We start from the raw sequence: 26,183 nt of genomic DNA, 5'->3' as shown, positions 1-26,183 counted from the left end.
AACATAATCATAAGCAATCACTGCAAATCATCCTAATCAGACTGATCCAAAGCTCAAAATAATCTAGTTAGAATATGCCAATCTGATCAAGGACATGTGAAGAGCAAAGCATAACAAAATGTATTTCTTCATAACATCTTCGCTTCTACTGTATCAATCCCAGAGAGAAATTAGGTTCATTTCGACACCCTAAAAATAATAATAATTCTAATTTGAATAACTACGTATGACAATCAGCAAAAATTAAGATCAGCAAAACAAAATTTAAAATATGTACATTATGAAGTTTTGTGGTTCTGATTTTCATTTGAAATATAAATCATGTAAATAAACACTTTAAAATTACTTTCATCATCATCATCATCAAAATCCTTACATTAAAACTACTTTGGATGAAAGCATCTGCAAAATGCATAAAATTATCAATATCATTATATATAAACCTACATAAATCATACAAAACCCTTCATATTTTAATAGTGCCAGAAATAGGCCTTGCTATCTAAAATACCCAGGTATTTTAATATGACAGTCACCATTTCATAAATCAGTAACATAATAATAGAACAATTGGTTACAGTTCATTTAAGTTAATTGATCTACTGGGAATTACTGATTACATGTACAGTTGAAGTCAGAATTATTTTAATTCTTTAATTTTTTAAAAACCATTTTAAGGTCAAAATGATTAGCCCCTTTAAGCTATATATATCTTTTTCGATAGTCTACAAAACAAACCATCATTATACAATAACTTGCCTAATAACCCTAACCTGCCTAGTTAACCTAATTAAGCCTTTAAATGTCATGTTAAGCTGTATAGAAGTGTCTTAAAAATATTTAGACAAATATTATTTACTGTCATGATGGCAAATATAAAACAAATCAGTTATTAAAAATGAGTTACTAAAACTATTATGTTTAGAAATGTGTTGAAAAACATCTCTCTGTTAAACAAAACGGGGGCTAATAATTCAGGGGGCTAATAATTTTGACTTCAACAGTATATGATTAGGAACAGGATGAGGATTAGGTCAGCAGTCATTTGTATGTAATTATGCATAACTATCTGCAATTACTATAGTAAGTGAACCGAATATGTGTAGCGAGGACACCTTAAAATAAAGCGTTCCTCAATAACTAAACATAGTAACGATTACATCTGTAATGTATAATGTCCATAATGTAACGTCCATGGCATGATTTATGCACATGTATGTAATAATTTTATATTAGTTTATATTGGTTGGGTGGTGGATATTGCGCTCTCTCGCACTCGTTAACATGCTTAAATTCTTGTGCTACATGAGAAAAGCTTTTTTAGTCCTCGTGTATGAGATTTAAGGTTTGAGACTGCTGAAGTCTGTTCTGAAATGAAAGTGTCAGAGTTGACATCATTCGCTATGGTTTTTAATGATGCGCGACTCGCATTGGCAGGTGAAAATCTGATCTGCCTGCTTACACTGCAGACACGAGGGGCAGAGATCTGATTCATATCGGATAAATTTCCACATATGAATAAGGCTTGAATCTGATTTGAGTAAATCCGAATCGATGTGATTTTTTCCTGCTTACACAAACATGGGCCATATCCCATCTGTGCCACATGGTAGGGAAAAAAAAATTCAAAAATGAGTCACTTGACCCATGCGGTGTAAATGCAGCCTTAGTTACTTCTCAAACCACCAAGAATCTCTCATCCAGACCAACCAATCAGAATCTGTCTCCACAAAGACCCCAGCACCTCTACTGTGCAATCAGATGAACAACAGGCACTGCCAGGCCGTTCTTACCTTCTTCTTCTCCTCCTCGGTGGCCTTGACGTGTCCTGGATCAGTTCTACAGGAGCGGATGTAGTAATAGAGCACAGCAGTAATGTTGACAGTGAAGAGCATCTGAACTGCAGCACTGGACTCATGTAACCCCAACATAAAGGTCAAGGCCAACACAACGATTACGACATCCAGCCATACTCATTCATAAAGCGTTTTGGTGCATTAATTAGAAAATAGCAGAGACTGTTACATCCTAAACAAAGTTAATAAAAAATACAGGTGTTAATATGTAAAGCTTATTTTAATAGCTGAAATTATTAGCCCTCATGTGAAAATTTTAATTCTCTTTTAAATATTTACCAAGTTTAATGACGAGATTTTTTCCAGCACATTTTAAACATAAGTTTTAATAGTTAATTAATTACTAATAACGACTATATTTTGTCTTTGCCATGATGACAGTACATAATACTTTACTAGTTATTTTGCTAAGGCTTAGTATACAGCTTAAAATCAAATACAGCTATTTAGATAAATGATATAACTTGTGACAATGAAAATCTGACACTTATTAAGTATGCAGATGATATGGCATTGGTTTGATGTGTAAAGGATACTCAGTTAATGGATAATTACCTAAATTTTGTCAATTCAAGTTGGACAACAAATAATTTCTTGCAGCTTAACATTAATTAGACGAAAGCGATGTGTTGTCGGACAAACAAAATACGAACGTTTTGTAAACCTTTGCCAATTAATGGGGAGGAAGTTGAACAGGGGAGTTTTTAAAAATGTTTTCAAGAGTTCACACTTAGCTGATGATTGATAATAAAGCTTGTTTGGCGTGCTGTCCCGGGAGAGAGCCCTGAGCTTATAAGATCCTCGAGCCCTGGGCTCCCTTCCGTTTGCAGGGCGAGAGGGGAGTTAGCGCTCAGGTAGATCTCGATGAACTCCCTCCGGCTTATTTCTGGCTATACGGACATAGATGGGTGAGGAAAGGTGTACTCTCTAAGAGCTTGCCTAAGGTATCAATTTTGTAAGTTCAATTTACTTGGGTTGCATGTTTTAGGACTGTGGGAGGAAACCGGAGAACCCAGGGAAAACACACGCAGCACGAGGCAGAATGAAGAAACTCTGCACAGAAATGTCATCTGGCTTAGTAGGGACTTTAACCAGAGGCATTCTTGCTGTGAGGCAACTGTGCTAATCACTGGGCTGCAGTGTCGCTCATCTGGAAAGGACAGGGAATAGGTGTGGATTCTTTCCAGACGAAGATATTGAGTTAGGAAAAACTCTGTTTATTTATTGGAGAATCAATCATGAGCTGATGCAGGACCAGCTGCGATCAATCATAAGCACGTGATCCTCTCGAAATTAGTTTATAAATAAACTTCACTAGGTGTGGAAATTGACTTTTAATTCACTTTTGATAAACACTCAGAATGAGTTAAAAAGGCTCAGCAGTGGTTGAGTTTGTTAAGCAAACCAAGAAGTTTTGATATTAAAAAGGACATTTTGATTGTCGTATATAAATCAGTTACTTTTAATATTGTAGCCAGGTTTAACTCCCTCTCTGTTAAAAGTTAAAATAAACCTTTAAGGTTTTATAAATTAAACGTAGCGAGTAAAATAATTGGTGAGAGACAAACACCTCTGATTTATTTATAGCACCGACAAAAAGAAAAACCTCCCATCCTTTACATGGTTTCTTTCAGTTACTTACGTCTGGTACATGGTATAAAGTCCCTTTAGCAAAAAAGGCCAAGTACAAGACATTTATTCCCACTGCCATTGGCTTGTTAAATAAGATTTTTAAAAATAATTGTGTTAGTGTATTTATGCTTTGTTGTTGTGTGTGAGCCTATGCCTAAAGACAATTTATAAATGTGAAATGGACAATAGGAGTTTGTTGAATTGAATTGAAAGTGCAATCTGAAGGCTTAACTGGGTTAACTAGGCAAGTTAGTTCAATTATGCAAGTGTTTAGACAACAGTGTTTTTTAAGAAAAATAATTTCTAAATAATAATATTGACCAGTTTTTAATTTATAACTTTTTTTTCTTCCAGCCAAACTAAAATAAATAAGGAAAATAGGAAATAAAGAAAATACTTTGGCAAAAAGTCTATTAAACATAATTTGGGAGACATTTAAATATAAAATATAATACATAATATCACAGGAGGGCTAATACTAATACTAACTGTATGTGCAGGACTATAAATATAGCTAAATATTACACACACATTTAAAAAAAGTGAACATAAAATAAAAATCAAATGGACAAAACCATAAAAACTTATATAAATGTACTTATATCTCCAAACCTGCATATCTCATTTCCATTTAGTTAAAATTGATGCACCAAAATTTGCTAAACTACAATAAAATGACTAATATCTGCATACACACAATATAAAAACAATTATATCAATACATTCCGTTTTGTGTTTGTTAGTAATGAAGATGAGATGAAAATTGTGTAGTTTAACTTTACTTACTAAAACATTAAAAAGCTCCAAAAGTGCTGGTAAAAATGAAAACATTAAATCCTCAAGCAATAAATATTAAAGTACTAAATAAAAGATCTGTAATATTACACACACACACACACACACACACACACACACACACACACACACACACACACACACACACACACACACACACACACACTCGTATATAAATATATTTAAAACATCAATAAAACACATCACAGGTGTTTTTATCACGTGAATATGACATTTTCTGAATAGTGTGTGTGTGTGTGTGTTATATATAGGTAAGGATATCAGGCAAAAGCCACAGGACCCAGGTGACCACCATCCAGAAGACTGAAGCCATGAGGCCTGTAGAGGGAATTAAAGATCGAACGGCCACAGTTGCCAACTGCCTACAGGAGCAAACAATACAAATACACACACACAGCACGATTAATACACGTTCAACAGCACAAAAAAAAAAAAAAAAAAAACTTTAACACAGTTAGCTTTTAGCTTTTATTTTCACCGGCAGTAAATACTTATAAACAAAGCCGCTTTACTGAGCCTGCAGTGCCCTCTTGAGGAGGACTGTATTACTGCACACTTCACATACTAATATCTGCACTTTAAGCTAGGTTAGTTGACGATTTTGGATGAAAAGTCAAAAAGCAAGAGATATTTATATACTCAGAGAATTTTGGATTTATTTGTTATTTTGTTATTGTATTTATTTAATTATATTATTTTGAATAGTTATTATTATTATTATCATCATCAATAATGTGGATGGAAAATTGTGAATTGTTCTCTCAGTCTTTTGTGTAATCTTAAAAGTATTAATGTCTTTCTCTTATTGTTCAAAGATTGTTGACGGTTTTGCAAAGGCTATTAATACTGAGCCAGCTTTGAATGTCAAATATACTGCCCTTCCTGCATAATATGTGTCCAAAGTAGTTTTGGGTAAGTTACTTCAAAAAGAAATGCCTTATTAATTCCATAATTAAAGTTGTATTTAAATATGTCTGAAAAGTAATTTAATCGACTTGATTCAATACTACTCGAGTCCCCTATAAATCTCAAGGAACGGACAATAGAAATTATAGTATTTTAATTATTACAATTTTACTGAGGTTTTACAAAGCGAAATGATCCATCTGTGCAACTAACTGAATGTTCTTTACATCTGTATTACAAACCATTATTAACAGTCCAAGCACACTGAAGTGTCTCGTCCCATAATAATACCAGAGCATATTAGAGAGAGTTCCACGTTTAATATTAAGTTTGGCTTAAGGTAAATCAAATATGTAATCATTGATTAGATTTAATTTGATTGACTATGATGTATTGTATGTATGTACTGTAAGTGTGTGTTGTACTATTTTTTTATTTAATATTGTTAAGTTTGTTACAACATCCTGCCCATGGACTACAGATGTAAATCAGCTTTATAGCTAACTCTGGCATAACGTGTTATGTTGCAGAAAAGCAGAAAAAGACCGTCCACATCAAAAGCTACTGGTGTCAGCCCACGATTCAGCAAACATCTGAAAAACAAATCTCTTCTAAACCAACATTATAGGCCTGAACAGTGGAGTGGCTTACTTTATATTTAGAGAAAAGATATCCAAACATGCCTTTTCACACTGTAAATAAATCTGTGTTTTTGAATCTAATGAAGAGAGCAGAAGTCAATGATTTATTTTAATTACTTAGCCTGACATGTTTACTGCTCCAAAATATTTTAAATCTTTCCTAAAATAAAACATATTGTGCTTAATGGGAAAAAATAGTTACACACATACTAATGCAATCAACATGTCGGGAAAATGATATTGTAGAAATCAAAGTCAGTCAGTCAAGTGTTTGCTTCACCTAGATGTGAGGTTGATGACAGCCATGATGCAGGCCAGCAGAACACCTTTCAGCAACCACGACTCCGTCCTCATGTCTAATATGGCACCAATGGCTCCAACTACAACCACAGAGAACACACACTGCAGACACACCTGAAACACATGCACGCAAGAATGAAGTCTTTTCATCCACAATAAAATAATCAGGGTTACAGCAGAGGAATGTGGGTCAGAGAATAAGTGGAATGTTATTTTCTTGTTTAATCAAAGGCTAAAAATGGAGAATTCTCCAGGGCCAAACACGCATTATGTGAGAAATTGGCTGCTTTTGTTTCTGAAAGCTTAATTCAAGGTTAAATACAGCCCTGGGATTTCAAGCACTTGCCTCACATCTTTTTTAATAAGGTTAGTGAGAGCAGTGTGAGTGTTTGTGTGTGTGCGTGTGTGTGTGTGAAGAAAATATCAGCTATTAAAACTGCACACAACAAAACACCAGTTTTGCTACTAGATTTTAGGTTTTACATTTGACATCAGCCACATGAAATGTGATTTATTATTTCAAATTTGTATATTTGCCACTATTATTTTAACTATTATTGCTTTTTATTTGATAAGTTATTTATTCCCCTTAATATATATGGACACAATATCTAACAAAAACTTTAAAAGAAAGAAAAAACGTAGTAAATGTTTGTTTAGTTTAGGTTTGTTTGCTATATTTTTGTTAATTACATAATAACAACATATATACATAACACATACACACATATATAGATAAATGCATATATACATGTATGGATCAGGGCTATTCAATTGGCGGCCCATGGGCCGAACCCGGCCCCCCGAGGCAATTTTTTCTGGCCCTCTAATTAGTGTGACCAAGACATCAAAAATATATTTAGTTAAATCGAAAAACGGTCACTATAGTTATGAAGTGACGTGCGTCTGTTCAATACAGCACGAGCTGCAGATGAAGGCTGCGCAGAGCGTGAGTCACCTGATATTAAGCGAGTGGCGCAGGCAGCCGAAAACATTTGGATATGTTATTAGAAAAGGTCTTTTTTAAAATGCACGGATATCAATAATAGGGATGCAGCAAATAGCCTATTTCTCTATAAACTGTGCTGTAAATTGTCACGGTTAATTAATCGTAAAGGCTTCTTAACATCGCGTTTCTGCTGCACAGAACAAAACTGCTGCAACTAAATAAAGTTATGCCAACTGTAGTTTAATGTTCTGAGCTTATACACCGAGGCAAATACCCACGCTCACTGGATTAACTATAGCAGCAGGCCGTTCACATATCCCGTCTTTCCGCGTGCAAGTTCGTTATTTCTAATGCAAGAATATATGCCATTATGCGGGCGCAAGCGGAGCTTTCTGGGCGCACACAGTAGAAAACATCTCATGACGTACCGGTGAGAGTTGTACGTGGCTTTCAGTGCAATGTAAGCAAAAGGCATGTTAGACGAATTATTATTAAAGTGATTATGCATGTATGAACGCAAATGATAACAGTTCATTTAAATACTTAGCTAATATAAAGATAACCGTGAAACCATGATTATTCTTCAGACAATAATTGTACAACAAAAATCTATAATCTTGGCATCCATAATTGTTATGCAGTCCAAAACATAACGTATGAATGTGTGAATAAGCCTACTTAAGCAATGCACTGCTTTAGTTGTGCTTTGAAATACAACATATGAATATGTTTGTAAAATGTACTGATATTACGTAGTTTCAAAATACAACATATTAACATTCTAATGTAGCAAAAATACAACATATGGGCTCTTATATGCTGTTGTGTCATCACTCATATTGCAAGTCATATCTCTCCGGCCCCTCATTTGGGATGCTTTACATGAACTGGCCCCCATGACAAACTCGTTGAATACCCCTAATATATATATATATAAATAAATTAAAATATTATCGAACTCAAACTGTCATTATTGTTATATCAAAAAATATATATTGTGATAATTATCAGTATCGAATTATTGCAGAGCCCTAAATAATAATAATTAAAATAACAATAATAATAACAGTAATAGTCTGTGATCATATCAATATGACATTAAACATCCATATCCTAAAAAAACAATGCATTTTACTGTAACCATATCTATATCACAAATGCTTAATCCTTGACTAACCTTAGACATTTGTTCAGATTTAAAACACTTGTATAACCTGAATAGTACACCAGAGGCCCGTTTCAGAAAGAAGGTTAAGTGAAAACCCTGAATATGTTAACCCTGAAATGTGGGAAACTCTCGGTTTTTTTGTTTCAGAATGGGAAAATGCCAAACCTGAAAAGAGTTAGAAATGGACATGACTTACACCACTTTCTCAGGTTTGACATACCTTCCACTTTGAAACTGAAAACCCAGAGAAAACCCAGGTAAACAGTCTCAGAGTTTTCACTTAACCTCCTTTCTGAAACAGGCCCCAGGATTTTAAAGCATTAAATCTCCATCAAAAAGTGACACTTGTTTAATTCAAATATTTTGTGTAAACTAGCTTTTAATTACAAAAAGATCAATACAAAGCGGAGACTAAAAAAATAAATAAATAAAATAAAGTATGGTCCCCTTTCTGTCACTTCATAAATGCATAAATAAAAACTGGAATTCTTAGGGAAGATGACTGCATTTTAAAATTCAGTGTAATAATGTGGTGTTGTTTAATTTATTATTATTATTATTATTATTATTATTATTATTATTATATATGCACATTGGTCAATTTAAACATATTTATTTATATATATATATAGTTTTCTATTTTATTTGATAATTTATTTTAAATGTTATTTCTGTTTAACAAATGTTGAGGTGGGAAAGTACATTCAGAATATTGTATAAGTTAATATTCTGTATTGTTTGCTGGGTTTTGTAATATAAATTAATTTAATATATATTTGCATAATTAATTAATATAATTAATAAAAACAAAGTTGAAAAAATATCAATAAAAATCTCTTAAAACTTTACTTGATATCTGAGGCTGTTAGTCTGAACATGAGTATACCTTGTATCTGTTGAGCAGTTTGAGACAGGCAGAGTTGGCTTTGATTCTCTCTGTTTTCACCACACTGAGCATGTGAATGAGCAGAGGACTGTGCACCTGCTGCGCCAGATCTATGGCAGTGTGACCCTGAAAACAACACAAGAACATCAGCAAAACCAAACACGACTCGGAGTAATATTTCACAAGCTGTTTTATAGCTAATCAAACTAAAAAATATTCAGACACGAGATAAAATTGACTTTTTTTTTCTAGTGGCCACAAGACACTCTAGTTCATACAAAATACAGTGAACTATGACATAATATAAATATTGTCATATTGACAGTTGTCTAAATAATTTTTGAATTATTGCAATTAAAGCACGGTGGCTCAGTGGTTAGCACTGTTGCCTCACAGCAAGAAAGTTGCTAATTTGAGTCCCAGCTGGGCCAGCTGGCAAGTTCTCCCCATGTTCGCAATGGTTTCCTTTAAGTGCTCGGTTTCCCCCACAGTCCAAAGACATCCACTATAAGTGAAATGGATGAACTAAATTGGCAGTAGTGTATGAGTTTGTGTGAATGTGTATGGGTGTTTCCCAGTACTGATGCGGCTGGAAGGGCATCCGCTGTGCAAAACATTTGCTGGAATAGTGGGCGGTTCATTCCGCTGTGGTGACCCCTGATAAATAAGGGACCAAGCCGAAAGAAAATGAATAAATGAATGATTGAAATTAATTACAGACTTCTGAACCTTTCTATCAAACTTATCAGGCATTAACAAGATGAATTTCTTCTGACAGAGATTAAAACTAGCCCAATGAACAGTCAAAACTCCCCAAAATAATCCCAATGGCCAATCAAAGTCTAATATGCCACCATCCAATTGTAAAATACACATTTTAGATCACTGTATTTATTATACACAGTTTCTTCTTATTAAATACTGCTTATAATTATAAAGATTCTGTTATTATTAAAAAAAAAGTTAATTCAAACTTGTGAAATTATGATTGAAGATATTTTTTAACATCAAATAAGCATTTAAGATATGAATTACATTGTAGTAAAAAAATAAATAAAAAAAAATCGATTATACTTTTAAAGATATTATTTAGCATATTATTATTATTTACTTTAAATGTATGAATGTGCAATAAATATGTAGAATGAATGCGAATACTTTCAGAAAGTGTTCAAAATAGATTTTAAGTTCAACTATAAAAATGTAAAAACTTATAGTAATCCTGTAACACTTTTTTTGGCTATAATCTTTTGCATAATGTAATATACTTGTTCATAAATGTAAAAGGTCTGTTTAAAAGATCAAAGTTCACAATATATGGAGTCATTGTCTCCCGAAAGAAAGAAATGATTCTGAACTACCTGAAATGAGTCATTAGTAATTACAGTTTTACTTCCTGAAAAAGCTGTAGGCTTGTGACAAATCTGCATTATGTGGGTTTGGCTGCCTGCAAACAATGTCTGGCTTGACCCTCAAGTGCTCTAGTTGTATCACAGATTGAGGTCTTTTTGTGTCCTAAGATCTGCACTTCACACGAATCAATTCTAACTTGAACCCAACATGCATATATTTTTTTAAAGGAACACTTATTGTTGAGCATGAACTGATCATAAACAGAATTGTTGCATGCACAACCTGCAGCCCAACAGTCAGTAAGGAGAAAAAAAATGTTATCCTGCTGACTGATTACTCCTTGCTTTCATTATTCATATACCGCCCCATATTATCCCCTGCCGGATGTATACAATTTATTTCTGCATTGGCTTTAAAATGCTGACCAGTGGGTTGAAAAGTAAAAAAACCCTGAATATTTTGTCATCATTTATTCATACACTTGTTCCAAACCTCTTTGACTGTCTTTCTTCTGTTGAACAATAAACATACTCTAAAGAAAGCTGGAAACTGTACTTTTTTTTTTTTGAAAACCAATGTAAATGTCTACAGTACAATGTCTACAGTGTAAATACTCTCTAAATTGCTGAAATGTCACAAACCTATGAGTGATCATCAACGAAACCTCATTAGATATACATTTTCGTGTATTTTTGGGTCCATTTGGAAAAAAGCACATTTGATTTAAATAACCCCTAGACCTGAGGACAGCAAACACTAAGATTAAAGCACATATTACTGTTTAACATTGTTTAAAAAAGTGAATAAGAAATTGTTGGAGTTCAAATTAATATTGTAATCAAAAGTGGTTGGTTTTTGAAAACTGTAGACCAACCAGACTTAGAAATCTGACTAAACAGAAAAATGGCAGCTCTCAGGAAGGCCGGGTTTAGAGAGGCTGGATCTTTGAACAAACTATTTCAGAAACTAGCTATATTTCTATTTTTATACTCATTTTAGAATATTGTATTAAAATTATTGTTAAATGAAAATGCCAAGATGTGGATATATTTGGAAAATGCGTATATTTTGCGTTTTTAAAACGTGTTAAGAAAGGAATGCACGTAAACTACAATGGAAATATATTTACCAGATAAATTGCAGCACGCGCATCCAAAAAAGTAATGTGATTTTGATTTAATAGATCATGTGGCAAGAAAATAGGTGCAATAGGACGGCATTAATGGACAAACCAGTTGATCGACCACAATTTAAAACTTAAATGTTGTTTTGGTCATTCTAAAATCCATCAGCAAAAGTATGTCATCAAAGTGGTTCAGTATTATTACCTCCAGAATGGTCTTGAGCATCTGTGCTCCCAAACAGCATCTCACACCTCCAAAAGCCACCGTATAATCATTGGGTTTTATCCTCTGAGGTGCATATAATTGTATACAAGACAAAAGGCCTACACTGGCTTCTCCTACCACAGCAAATTCCATTATTTATTTTGATATTTGGCACCAGTTTATGAGGAAGTGATGATTTGTTTCTCTTTGACTCATTGGATGGAAACGATATTTATGCGATATTTCAATTTTGTGCATGTAATTTACATCTTTGGATGGTAATGTACAACATATAGTTGAAGTCAAAATAATTAGCCTTCATTTTTTTCTTTTTCAAATATTTCCCAAATTATGTTTAATGGAGCAAGAAATTTTTCACAGTATGTCTGATGTTTTTTCTTCTGGAAAAAAAAGTGTTATTTGTTTTATTTTGGCTAGAATAAAAGCAGTTTTTATTTTTTTTAAAACCATTTTAAGGTCAATATTATTAGCCGTCTTAAGCAGTATTTTTTTCCAATTGCCTACAGAGCAAACCGTCGTTATACAATGACTTACCTAATTACCGAACTTTAAGCTGAATACTAGCATCTTTTGCTATACTAGCAAAAATATCTAGTAAAACACTATATACTGTTAACATGGCAAAGATAAAAGAAATCAGTTATTAAAAATGAGTTATTAAAACTATTATGTTTAGAAATGCATTGAAAAAATCTTCTCCATTAAACAGAAATTGGGGAAAAACATAGAGGGGGCTAATAATTCAGGAGGGCTAATAATTCTGACTTCAACTGTATATTATAATAAAAAAGTTATTTTATTTTAATCTTGAACGGATGTCAGTATATTGTAGGAGACCTCCAAAACAAAACTAGAAACCTTAATTTAAACAGAAAATTAAAGTTCATTTTGTAGACTCACGTTGTCATTCTGCATATCGACACTGGCTCCGGCCTCCAGCAGAATGTGAACGGAGTCAACATTACCAGCCAGAACAGCACAGTGCAGAGGTGAGTTTCTGTTCACTTTATCCACCGCATTCACTGATGCATTGCACTTTATCAGGAAGTTTGTGGGCTCTGGTCTGTGTTCAAAAAAAAGCACACACAGGGACAAGGTGCGAGTTGAGAGAAATGATAGTACAGGAAGGGGTTTTAACCACAAACATTGCCAAGCCACTTCTGCTGCATATGATGATGTTACAAGTGAAGGTTTCGAAATTAACACTTGCTAAATACGTTAGTAAAGGACTGAAAAAAACTATTTTGGTGAAATAATAATAAAATTCATTCATTTTCTTTTCGGTTTAAGTCCTTTATTAATCTCTAGTCACCACAGCGGAATGAACCACCAACTTATCCAGCATATGTTTTTACGCAGCGCATGCCCTTCCAGCTGCAACCCATCTCTGGGAAACACTACAGACACTACACTACAGACAATTTAGCTTACCCAATTCATCAATAGGGCATGTCTTTGGACTTGTGGGGAAAACCGGAGCACCTGGAGGAAACCCACATGAACACAGGAAGAACATGCAAACTCCACACAGAAATGCCAACTTACCCAGCCGAGGCTCGAACCAGTGACCTTCTTGCTGTGAGGCAATAAGTTAGCGGTTCATTCCGCTGCTACAACCCCTGATTAATAAAGGGACTAAGCCGAAGAAAAAAAAATGAATGAATGAATGAATGAATCTTTACTTAAATCAAAGTCCCTATTAAAGAGTATTTTTGGACAGAAAAACCTAAAGAAAAAAAATTATTTGTTGAATTTTTACCACTTAAACATCATAATTTTGGATCTACAGTACAGTATTTTTGTTTGAATAAAATTTATTTCTTTATTTTTTAAATCCTAATGAAATTTTTTTGAAATTTATACAAAATATTTACGGCATTTTGACGTATATATTTGTTTTTGATAACACAATACAAGTGTTTTAACTTCAGAAAAGTAAAAAAAAAAATTATATTAGGATGAATAACACCAGACAATTTTTAATATATTGACCAACTTTCATTTTCTGAAAGAGGTACCAAATGAAAACATTTTTATTTGATTTCTGAATGAAAGTTATTATAATGATACACAGGGGTGACACGGTAGCTCAGTGGTTAGGACTGTCACCTCACAGTAAGAAGGTCGCTGGTTCAAGCCTCAGCTGGGTCAGTTGGCATTTTTGTGTGGAGTTTGCATGTTCTCCCCGAGTTCGTGTGGGTTTGATCTGGGTGCTCCGGTTTCCCACACAGTCCAAAGACATGCGCTATAGGTGAATTGGGTAAGATAAATTGTCTGTAGTGTATGTGTGTGAATAAGTGTGTATGGGTGATTCCGAGTGACGGAAGAGCATCCGCTCCTTTACTTAACTCAAAGTCGCTATTATAGAGTACTTTTGAACAGAAAAACCTGAAGAGAAAAGTTATTTTTATTTTATAGTTACATGTGAGTAAAATTTATTTATTTTTTAAATCTTAATGACATTTCTTTGAAATTTATACAAAATATTTACATTTTTATGTTTATATTTTGTTTTTGACAACACAATATAAGTGTTTTAACTTCAGAAGAGTTAAAAAAATTATATTAGGATTAATAACACCATCAAACAATTTTTAATATATTGACCAACTTTCATTTTCTGAAAAAGAGGTACCAAATGTTTTATTTGATTTTAAAATTTTGAGTTATAAATAAATGTTATTATTGCGTCATACAAAAATAATGAGGTATATGCACACAGACCTTTAATTTCAGTCAGCCAGCCCCAGGGCTTCCGGTAAATTGTTATCCCATACAAAAAATAGCAGCGTTTAAGATCTGATTTTTTAAAAAAAAAACAGCAATCTTCACTGCCTGGTCTGAGACCCACTTTATATTGTATCTCAGCCAAACAAGAAGCCCTATATTCATGGTTTCTGTTATATTCATTCTTCCATGGTGGGACGCCACAACAAAATTCATTCGTGCCACAGCTACAATACAGCTTCTCATTCAAAACATTCAGTTGTTACTGTTTTTTTTTTAGTTTTTATTATTATATTGGGTTATAATCGCACCAAAACATAAAAATGTAAGTGAATTATAACAGAGTGAACTTTTCTGTAATCATAGTAGTGCTGTGCGTTATTTGTTTAACCCTTCAAGGTTACATGCTGACTGACCAACTGACTGACAGGGCTGTGCGATGCGTGAGGCCAGCAAACACGATGTATATTCAGTTATTATGAACACAGTTTCCATAATTGTACTTTATTTATAGATAAAGGTCTCTGGCTCTCCATACAATGACTTTATCTAGCTGGAGATTATGGCCGTTTCACTTTACCTCAGGACGCATCAATGTCATTCTGTAGGTCTATTGGAATCATTCATAAATATTCCTAACAAATCTAATATATGTTGGAGACTCGTTACATAAATGCACTAAAATCGCACTTCAGCAGTGTTTATTGAAAAGCGGACAAGAAAATCTGCTGTTGATCAGCGTATATTTGAGGGCATGCAGGAGGTTTTGTGCACAAACAGGAAATCGGTTTTGCATGCTCGTATTACATGAATGCGATCTCGATTTGTAATACTGCGCTCACAACATTTGTCATTGGAATAACACCATAGGTAGTTGGAAGGTCTCTGTAAAATCCCAGAGGAAACACTGCTATATTAAATTTCATTTTTCCACACCATGTCTTTAAAATGTGGAAATTAATTTTACCCCAGTATGTTCAATGGAGTTTCTGCGCTAGCCTGCTGCTAATATTAGCGCCTGTGTTTTGTGTCTTTTGAAAGCTTTAACAACTAAATGAATGCAATTGAATTACATTACAACATCGATGCTTTAAAATGAACCTTATGAAATTGAAAATAGTCACAAACTTTTCACTGGAAGTTCTTCATTGGCTGAAAAACCCTAACTGTGCATATAGTCCATTGAATGAAATAATTTCAAACACTTTACTGATTTGATAGCATGACTATCTTACCCGATGATTTTCTGCGCCGCCAACATCAGTGGAGTTTGTCCGTTTATATCCGGTAAATCCACTTCCTACAACAACACAGGAACATCGTTTCTCAGTATTCAAGCACTCAATGGTTATTTAGCCTGTGACTGTGTGTGTTTTTGTGTCACACCTGTCCTTTGGCCATAAGGTAGGCAGCAATGGGCATATTCTGGAAGAGCACAGCCAGATGGAGACCCCGATAGCCTTCACCATCTGCTAATGATGGATCGGCTCCATATCGCATCAGCTGAATGACCATAGATAAATGACCCTGCCTGCTCGGAGGTGACAAGAAGAGAGAGGAAAAAAAACACTGTCAAGTGGCAAATGCGGTTAGACATTTTTCTAAACCATTTTTAATGATTTTATTAGATGGATGAATGCAGATGTCTGTTCTGCTAAAATTAATACACGTTTAATTTATTTTATTAACCTGGTCATGTCTCCTGGTTGACTGATAAATGTTTTATAATGCATTATTATTTGTATTCTTTACAGTAAAAACACATGAATGACAGGTAAATGTATATCTATTTGATAAAATGACAACTGGTTCAAGTAAGGGCTATCCCACTTAACTATTGATTTCTTAAAGGAACACCCATCTTTTTTCTAGGAAATAGGCTTTTTTCAACTCCCCCTAGAGTTAAACAGTTGAGTTTTACCATTTTTTAATCCATTCAGTCAATCTCCTGGTCTGGTGGAAGCACTTCTGGATTATTTTAACATAAATCATTGAATGGGATTAGACCATTAGCATCACTCTCAAAAAAGGTGTTTTGATAACTTTCCTATTTAAAGCTTGACTTTTCTGTGGTTACATTAAACTTTTTAAAGAAAGATGGTCTATGCCCTATGGTCTAATCTGATAATGGGGGGAGGGGGGTCACTTGGTGATTTCCAAAAATCAAATTCATTTTATTAAACTATTAGTATGGCCATATTTTATCTATAACTTACAGAACTTGTAGAGATTTCTAGCCACGTGCAAAGGAGAACATTAAGAGAAAAATTGCCGATGGCGAATATAAAACTGTGAAAAATGCTAGAGGAAAGGCAAACTTCTGGTCAACTTTTCAAATAGATGATGAGCCAACTGGTTATGCACAATGCACAACTTGCAAGTTCAGGGGCGCCTGCAAGACTTTATTTCAAGTAACGCACATATCTAGCAACGCCCGCAATCTCAAGAAACACTGATGCTTGCTGTCATATATATATAATTTTTTTTTGATCAGTAGATAAAATAGAAGAATGAATAACATTTGAGGTGAAGTGCTTCAAAACAAGTCTGCTATGCTTTAGTGCCAAAACACTAACTGGATAGTCAAGTAAAATAATAATCTAGCCTAAATAAAGTTTCAGAGAAGCCTATATTAAGCTGTTTTCCCTGCTAACAAAAACAATCATCCATTGCACCAGTCAATTACAATTTAATTTATAAGCAAGACAGGCGTTTGCAGTACGTGTGCGGATTACACTCAGTCGGAAGGGTGAGAGAACTCAGAAACTCATTGACAATGGAGATGTCTGCTTATTTGTGCCAATATCGTAGTGTATACGGTTCAATAATCAATTTAAATTATGCAATAAATAAATAAATAAATAAGCTGCATTAATTCGCATTAACTCTCATGTTAGGTAGCCTATGCAGTGTATAGCTGTACGGCTGCATGCGCCACTGGGTTAAATTGAGTAAATTCACAGTGGACCACATACCGCTTGGGTATCGATGTCACTTAAAAAAAAAACTAAAACTTACATAAAAATAAAATCTAAACATTTCTCTAAAATTTTCTGATCAAAAAAACTAAATGAAAAAGCATCTACTTCCTGTTTAATACAAATCTGCTCTACTTTAATGGGTGTAAGAGTATAAGCTGTTTGGTGGAGAAAAAAAAGGGCTTCGTGTCGGACTCGGGCCAAAAATTTTGATAAGCTGTTGGACAAGGGCAGTGCTACTGCCTGTGCATCTCAGCCCAGGGCTGGGCTAGGGTTTAGATTTAAGGCCCGTGCAAGGACTTCGATTTAAGGCCCATGCAGGGCTCTACTTGGGTCATTACGTTAGATTAAAGACACAGCAATAGGGTCAGAAGCAGCAGATTGATTTCATGGCACCAGGTTAAACATTATGACAACTTTATGGCACTCACATAATAATAATAAAATAAAAAAACGAACATGCAGGATGATGACATGAGTGGCGTTCTCCAAAATTAAACAAATAAATAGACTTGGGCATATTGATGTGTGTGTGCACTGTTGCATGCAAGGTTTGTATATTTATAACCACCTCAGAGGATATTAGGGGTCACGAGTTCCTGGAATTGTTATTTTTGAAGTCACAGGCTCAAACGTTTGGGAACCCCTGCTTTAGGGGATCTGAAAATTAAGCTTATTTATAATAAAAAAAAAAAAAAAGGTGGGGTGTTCCTTTAACTCTTCTGTTGGTATTGTTTTTGGCTAAACATTATTATAAAAAATATGTCTGAAAACATGGCACGTCTATTTATTTTGACAATTGTATTTTCTAAATGACAAAAAATGTTATTTTAAATTAAGATTAAATCAGTAATAAGTAGTTTAAAGAATGAAACAAAAATAATTACTATGAACAGTAAATCCACAAAGTATAAAAGTATGAAGTCTCTTAATTTTTTTCTATAACTATAGGCAAAAATCATTTCATTGACATAAATAATTACAAATTATAAAATCAGAATTATTACGACTAAAAACACTTAAAGGTTAGATTTTATTACAATCAAACCTGACCATGGTATTGTGTGTTTTTTGTGGTAACATTTGTTTTCCATTGTACATTGCAAAGCAGTTTAGTATTTGTTAAATCATAATAATACAGTCTAACTAATAAAAACAACAAACTTTTCCACCATCTGAAATTGGTGTACCTGCAATATCATACTATTATGTTATCACTACCTAATCAGTTGCACAATGGACAATAATAACATTTCTCAACTATTTATAGGACAATATATCACACTAAAAAGCAGTTATAGTGGCAGGTCTACCGGCGATGTATCTCAGACTGACCGTATGGCCCAGTGGAGCGGTGTAGAATTCAGGTCCCCGCCTAGTTGGTCAATGACAGCACCTTTAGATATGTAGTATCTATGAAACACAGCAAATATAATGTGAACAACACACAAATAATGATGTGTTTAATACACCCCAGTACAGTGTTTTAAAGGGACAGATCAACCAAAAATTAAAATGACTATTTAATCAGCCTCAAGTGGTTCACAACCTTTTATTATGTTGACACACTAAAGAAGATATTTTGAAGAAAGCTAAAAAATGGTAACTATTGACATCCATAGTTGGGAACCAAGGTTTTTCTTACTATGGATGGCAATTATTGGAATGTTAAGTACAGTAAGGACAAACAACACCAGTCACTCGGTAGCCTATTAATAATGTTAAATAGGTTTAATATGAGAAAAGAAGGACCGCCCCTTCAAATATGGACGCAGATAGTCAGAGTTTAAGATTACCAAAACAAACTTTTTTTTCAATGAATTAACTTGCACTGATCATTTGTTTACCTTAAGAATTAGAATGTGTGCTAGCAAAAATAGCTAGCTAACTGTGCTGCTCTTACATGAAAAAGCAAGGGTGGTAGTTCATTCAGCTTTTTAATTAGTAAAATCAGGTAAAGGTCAGGGAATTTGACATTTGGATTAGCAAGAATTTAGTTCTCGTTTTTTCAGCACAATACAATTGCTGAAATAACACCATGAACAAATTTAATTTCAAATTTAATTCAATGGCGGTTCATTCCACTGTGGAGACCCCTGTTAAATCAGGGACTAAGCTGAAGGAAAATGAACGAATGAATTTAATTCAAGCACTTTCAAGGACCTATGCTTGTTTTGAAGTACTTTCCAGGCCTTGAATCCTTATTAAAGTACTATTAAAGTACTTATTAACGTACAAGTGTTGGAACCCGAATTAAAAAAAAAAAACATGGTGTAGAAAAACGTATTTTTGATCATTGGAAAAAAAACGACAAACAAAATTCCACAACTTGGACAAAAAAAGAAAAAAGAAAAGAAAATTCTCTGGCTTTCTGGACTAGGCCTTTTTTTAATTGCATAATATTCCAGAAATCCCATGACCCATGGGAAACCATAAAAACAAATACTATGGAAATCTATGGCTACCGGTTTGCAGCTTTCTACAAAATTTCTTATAGTGTCAAAAAAAGTGAAACTGGCTTGGAACAGCATGAGTAAATAATGCCCGAATTTTCATTTTTAAGCGCATTCTCCTTTTGAGAACTCAAAGAATCTTAACCTAAATAAGGGGTGCTCAACATCCTGCAAAGTTTAGCTCCAACTCTGATCAAGCACCACTAAACCAAGTATAGCAGATCCAAAGAAGCACATGGTAATTAAAGACAGGTGTGTTTTGATCAATGTTGCAGCTGAACTCTGCAGAAAGGTAGATCTCCAGGAACAGGGTTGGGCACTCCTGACCTAAATCAAGGAACAACTTCATGCAAAAAAAAGCAATAAAACAACAAAATCTTACTTGACGATGTCTGCTCGGTTATTGATGGCGGCCCAATGGAGAAGTGTAACATTTTCCTTATCAGGTTGCCTCACGTCATAACCGGCCTCTACAAGTTCTTTACACCTCTCAAGAGCACCAAACCTACAATTTAAACAATATAAGGGAAAATACTGTTTATTTGTACATCAGGATTGACTTGATTGAACATTTATACTCTATACACTGCAGTTTTACCATATGAACAAATAGTTTCAAAACAATTATCTGCATTCTACAATAGAAATGAACTATTTGAGCAGTGTGAATCATGCAGGTGAGACAACAAATACAGACGGCGCTTGAGTTAATGGAAACCCAGATATTACATCAGCCCAATTGTGTGCTGTTTTGTACTCTAATTCACTCTTGTTCTGCCTGCTACTCTGCAAAGGGAGGATTAATGAGCTGTTTACACAATCTTTCTGCTGAACGGCGAGATGTCAGGTTAAGATCAAGAACATATGCGAGAGATGCCTGAAATGTTTAATGGGAATCTCAGAAAACCTTTCCATAAAATACTTAGAAAATTGTTTACACTGTAAATTAAGCATACTTGTTCTCCAAACACAAGAAACACAAAAAAAATGCATTTAATAATTGTAGAATTATTCAGGAAAAACTGTAATTGTAAAAAAAAAAGTACATTTAATTATTTAGATATATATTTACTAAATATAAATTACCAAATATAAACGAACAAAAATATAAAAAATATACACATATAATAACATAAAGTATTAAGACAAAAGCAGTTCATAAATGCAGGCTTAGTTTAAAAAATGTAATTAATAAAAATGTATTAATTGATTATTAAGCACCAAATCATATAAAATAGATATGAAATGTCAAAAATACATTTCAAAATATGACAATACAAGTAAATCCCCCCAAAAAAGCTAATTATTTATAGCTAGGAGAAGCATCCTTACAGTCATTATTTATTGTAGGAATCACACTTAACCTAATTCATAGCATCACACAAATATACTTCTAATATACAGCTAGAGACCAAAGCTCCCTGAGCATCTTTATAGAATAAAATATTAATGGATAAATATTTCCCATGTGAATCTTATTGCGTTTACTGCACATGTAGAGAATAAATCTCACTGTGTTGCTTTAATGATGTCCCAGGAGCTGCTGTCCTCGGGGTGTGAGGATTTCCTCGGCTGCTGTGTGGGGTCCATAGGTCCCGGGACGAGCTGACCGTGGAAGCCAGCAGGCATAAAACCACCAAATCCAGATCCTCCATGACTGTGCCCGTGTCCGTGGGAGTGGCCACCGCCATGTCCATGGCAACTGTCACCCATGTGACCATGGGAATGGCACTGTAAAGTTTTTACAATGGTTATTTGTAATTAGAGATTTCAAATTTAAAGCCAATTGGATTTGATATGGCAATTAATCAGAGTTGGACACATTTTTCAAACCCAGTGATGGAATGCATGCTTATTATTATTATTATTATTATTACAACAATCTTAAAAATCAGGTCAAGTATGGACAAATCTACCAAGTGGGATAAGCTTTGGAATTACTTTAAATGCCTGGCATTTAATCTAAAACATAACAACCCAGCATTCTAGAGTGTATTAGCAGATTTTGTAGGACCCATCAAGTGTAGTAAGTGCACAGGTGCATTCTAGTCCTTATGAGAGATTAGTATTTATGACAATCAAGTGCATTTACTTGGTCATTCTCTTAATTCACAACACAAAAATAGAGCATGTTTATTAGCAGTATTTGCCGCATAGTGAACGCATATTTTTTTCCCATGTTCAAAAATAAGGATAAAGATCAAACAAGAAGTACGACACCTTCTTCAGCAGCATTGCCTGCAGAAAAAGTATTTTCATATTCATATTTCCCATTAGAATTGTTTTTAAAGCTATGAGAAACCAATACAAGTCTACCAAGTAAACCAAAACATTTTAAACTTTCTAAAATGTATGGTAAAGAACTACATGAAAATCAGATTTAAAGATTAAAGTACAAGACTACATAAGGCTTTACTGAGGGTCCGACCATCTAGATTTCAGCATTCCTAATGCTTCATAGAAGTGGGCAGAGCAAAAAATCTATTTTGCAGATTTTCGTACTGCAACTTTCTGATTAGTGGAATTATCTGCACAGACAGCATCATGGGTAATGTAACCTAGGCTCTCTGCACAAATTCTGCTGTTAAAGAGCAAGTTCACACAAAACTGAAGATTCTGTCATCATTTACACACGCTTCACTTGTTCCAAACCTGTTTGCCTTTCTTTTTTCTGTTGATCACAAAAAAAAAAAAAAGATATACTGAAGAAGCTGGAAACGGGTAACCAACAACATCCATAGTATTTATTTTTCTTACTATGGGTTTTAATGGTTACCGATTTTCAACTTTCTTCAGAAATCTTCTGTTCTTTATTCATGGTCAACAGAAAAAAGAAAGTAAAAGGTTTAAAAGGGAGGGTAATTAAATAGTGTGTAGATTTTTGTGTAAACTATTCCATCAAACACAAAAGATTTAAGCTAAACAGATGACAAGTGAATGAACTCAATTTATTCTTCCTCCTGTAGTTTTAAACTTTGAGATTCTTTCTTCTGTTTAAAACAAAATAAGAAGATATTTTGAAAAATGTTGGATGCTGGCAGTCACCGACTTCTATGATAGGAAACAAATACTACTGAAGCCAATGAAAGAGTCAGATAGTTTGGAACATGTGATGAGTGAGTAAATGATAACGATATTCCCTTTAAATTGATTTAATGTGGAGCGATGGGTTTAACAAAAGCATATACAACCTTGCAAATCTCAGCGCTAATAACATAACTGTCTTTAAGCTGAACAGTTGTTGTTAAGCCAATTTATGAATTTCAATTCAGTTACTTCATTCTGAACTTGACTGTCTCAACAAATGATAGAGTCTGATTTCACCTCATTTTCTCTCTGAACTCTATTTTTCATGTTATATTTTCTCTTTGCATACATATCCCACACATTTTCCACACAGAAGCATGCCTTTGTGGTACTGAGGTAAAGTTGGTTTTATACTTGCTCATTTTTGAACAGTGACACGCTCCCTATATTGTTAACCATGCTATTTTGAATATTCAGTCTGAAATCTCACCCAAGTGTGATTCAAAACAACATAAGCACCATTTAATTGACTGTAAACAACGTTGTACTTTGATAGTCACTGGCAGCTACTATAATTTCCCCATTAAGAATTTGAAACAATACTTTTCTGAAATTATATTATTAAAGGAAAGCCAGAATGTGCAAATACAAAACTAACTTTACCCCAATCTTTGTGGTCACATTCACGTGTGTTCAACTCATAAACAGAAGTCTATTAAAACTGAAGAAAGAATTTGATAAGGCTGGTCATGTGATTTCAACATGGCAGTGCCCATAAGAGAGTAAAATAAAATATATATTTTTAGAAGACTAACAGGTTTCATTTATTTTATTATTGTTATTTTAAAGTATTTTAATTACAATTATTTGTTTGCCTTCACGTATAACACTTTTTAAATGTAACAATTAAGAATTTGAGAGCACACAAACAATTGCCAGAAATATATTTTAGTATATGCTTCAAGCAAACACATTGCTTGCTTCCATCTACTGATGGTTTGAACTCTGAATCTTCAAGTGATCTAAAAACTGGATTTAGACCAATGATAACATGAATATAACGTTAACACACGTAGACACAGGTGATCAGTTAGCAATAAATGCTAAGTTAGCTTAATCGGTTTTATAAAGCCATCAAACGGCAAAACAAAAAAGCACAAAATGATTTTTCCTCTTACTCCGTCTCCTTCTGACCAGTCCATCACTTCTGTCCGAGGTTATCCGTGATTTACCATCAAGATTTACTCTGCCAGAAACTGAAGTCGGGCGTGCGGTCGGTGCATCTTCCACTTCCTGGTTACGAGTGACAAAAAGGCTGCGTTCTGATTGGCCGCTTCGTCTCAGTGACGCTGAGGTTTACCCTATTTGCATTTCCTCACATACTTGCATACTGTACAAGCGCGGATGCTAATGATAATCTGCATTAATTTATGATTTATGTCCAGACGATTATACTAAATTTTCGGTTTCACCGGGAGGAGTAAACATGAATATTCACGAGATTTCCTGACGTGCGCTTGGAGCTAAGAATTATAGCATACGCTTCTTCTAGTCAGATATATTGGGAATATTTCTAAATATTTCTTCCATAGTATTTGTTTTTCCTACTATAAATGTTAATGGTTAATCATTTTCAGCTTTTTTCAGAATATCTTCTGTTCTTTATTTGTGTTCAATAGAAAACAGAAACTAGAAGGCAAGGGTGTAGAATTAGCATGGACGGAGGGGACGTGTCCCCACCAATATCCACAGCCTTTTAATATGTCCCCACCAATAATTAAATCGCCTCCAAAATCAAACAATGCTTTGTCTAAATTTTCCAGTCAGGTGTACTGTGCAACTCAGGTGAGACATGGACATAAGCAGCTACATTTCAAAGAAAAGTGTCAGTCACTTGAAGTCAAGTTCGCTACAACTCCACCATAATAGTAACCATGGATGTGCAATTAATAAAAAATTGTTTCGATTTTGGTCTCCCCGACGATTATGAAAAAACAACAATCGAGATAAAATGCTTATTGTGTTATATGCCTCCCCTTTCCAGAGATCTGCATTCATTCCTTGTCAAAGTAAAATCCTGTGAATTTATATTTGCACCATAAGACATGCTTGATTTAATGTTGTTTTTATTACTAATTGTATTTTATTTATTTATGTATTAAAATGCGAAATAGAACATGTGCTGTTCTGTTTGCAGACTTGGCGAAGGAAAAGAACATGGACATAAATGTAAAGTCATCTTTAGCTTAAAGTGCATGAATGGCAATATCATTAATGTGTTCAATATCATATCAAAAATGTGTTCAGATGTGGTGGTAAGTGATTATGCACAAATAAGCCCTCAGTAAACTGAAGTCTTTATCAAACTACCTTTTTTGTCAGATATTCCTTTAACATCACATTTTAAATGTAAAGTTACATTTAAATTGTGCAATTGGGGGGTTAAACTTTTATGAGTTTCTTCTTTCTGTTGATCACAAAAGAAGATATTTTGAAGAATTCTGATACCATCAACTTCCATTATAGGGCAAAAAAAGTTACTATGGAAGTCAATTAGTGAAGTTTTTTCCCTCTCTGCTGTTGCCACTGGCTTGCATGGTTCAGGATCTGTAGAGCTGTGCATCGTTGGATTTGCTCTTCAGTGTTTGGACTCTCAGTAGTAATTTAAACCACACTGAACTGAGCTAAACTGAACTGAATTTAAACACTAAAACTGAACTACACTGTTCCAATTTACTATGACCCTTTATGTGAAGCTGCTTTGACACAATCTACATTGTATAAGCGCTAAACAAATAAAGGTGAATTGAATTGAAAGTCACTGAGAAAAGCTGAAATTATAATGATAATCCACATTTATTTTAGCACACGCTTCTTCTAGCTAGAGATATATGGGGTATATTTATACAAATTTCTTGCATAGTATTTGTTTTTCCTACTATGTATGTTAATGGTTAATAATTGTCTGTTTTTTCAGAATATCTTCTGTTCTTTATTTGTGTTTAATAGAAAAAAGAAACTAAAAGGTTTGAAACCAACGGAGGGGAGATTAAACAGTGTGTACATTTTTATTTTGGTGTAAATTACATCAATAAATACTAATACTTCAAATTAAATGGATAGTACACCCAAAATTCATTTA

The 26,183-nt window shown here is 34.0% G+C and overlaps 1 protein-coding gene across 1 annotated transcript in view; it reads right to left on the bottom strand.

The window, feature by feature from the left end:
• The window catches only part of zdhhc13 (zinc finger DHHC-type palmitoyltransferase 13), a 31,407-nt gene extending 7,076 nt beyond the window's left edge, over nt 1-24,331 (bottom strand). Inside the window, exons 1-11 of the mRNA XM_056461083.1 lie at nt 24,220-24,331; nt 21,528-21,745; nt 20,397-20,519; nt 18,897-18,974; nt 15,970-16,114; nt 15,819-15,883; nt 12,757-12,919; nt 9,155-9,280; nt 6,132-6,265; nt 4,566-4,666; nt 1,794-1,918 (exon numbers count right to left, since the gene is read on the bottom strand). Of these exons, the coding sequence (XP_056317058.1) occupies nt 1,794-1,918; nt 4,566-4,666; nt 6,132-6,265; nt 9,155-9,280; nt 12,757-12,919; nt 15,819-15,883; nt 15,970-16,114; nt 18,897-18,974; nt 20,397-20,519; nt 21,528-21,745; nt 24,220-24,243 (1,302 nt within the window). The 5' untranslated portion in view covers nt 24,244-24,331. The remainder of the gene's footprint in view (nt 1-1,793; nt 1,919-4,565; nt 4,667-6,131; nt 6,266-9,154; nt 9,281-12,756; nt 12,920-15,818; nt 15,884-15,969; nt 16,115-18,896; nt 18,975-20,396; nt 20,520-21,527; nt 21,746-24,219) is intronic.
• Between the last annotated feature and the right edge of the window lie 1,852 nt (nt 24,332-26,183).

The sequence above is a fragment of the Danio aesculapii genome, chromosome 7 (assembly GCF_903798145.1).
Source record: "Danio aesculapii chromosome 7, fDanAes4.1, whole genome shotgun sequence".
NCBI lineage: Eukaryota > Metazoa > Chordata > Actinopteri > Cypriniformes > Danionidae > Danio > Danio aesculapii.
The sequence above is the reverse complement of the archived record's forward strand: the minus strand, read 5'-3'. Positions and strand labels throughout refer to the sequence as shown.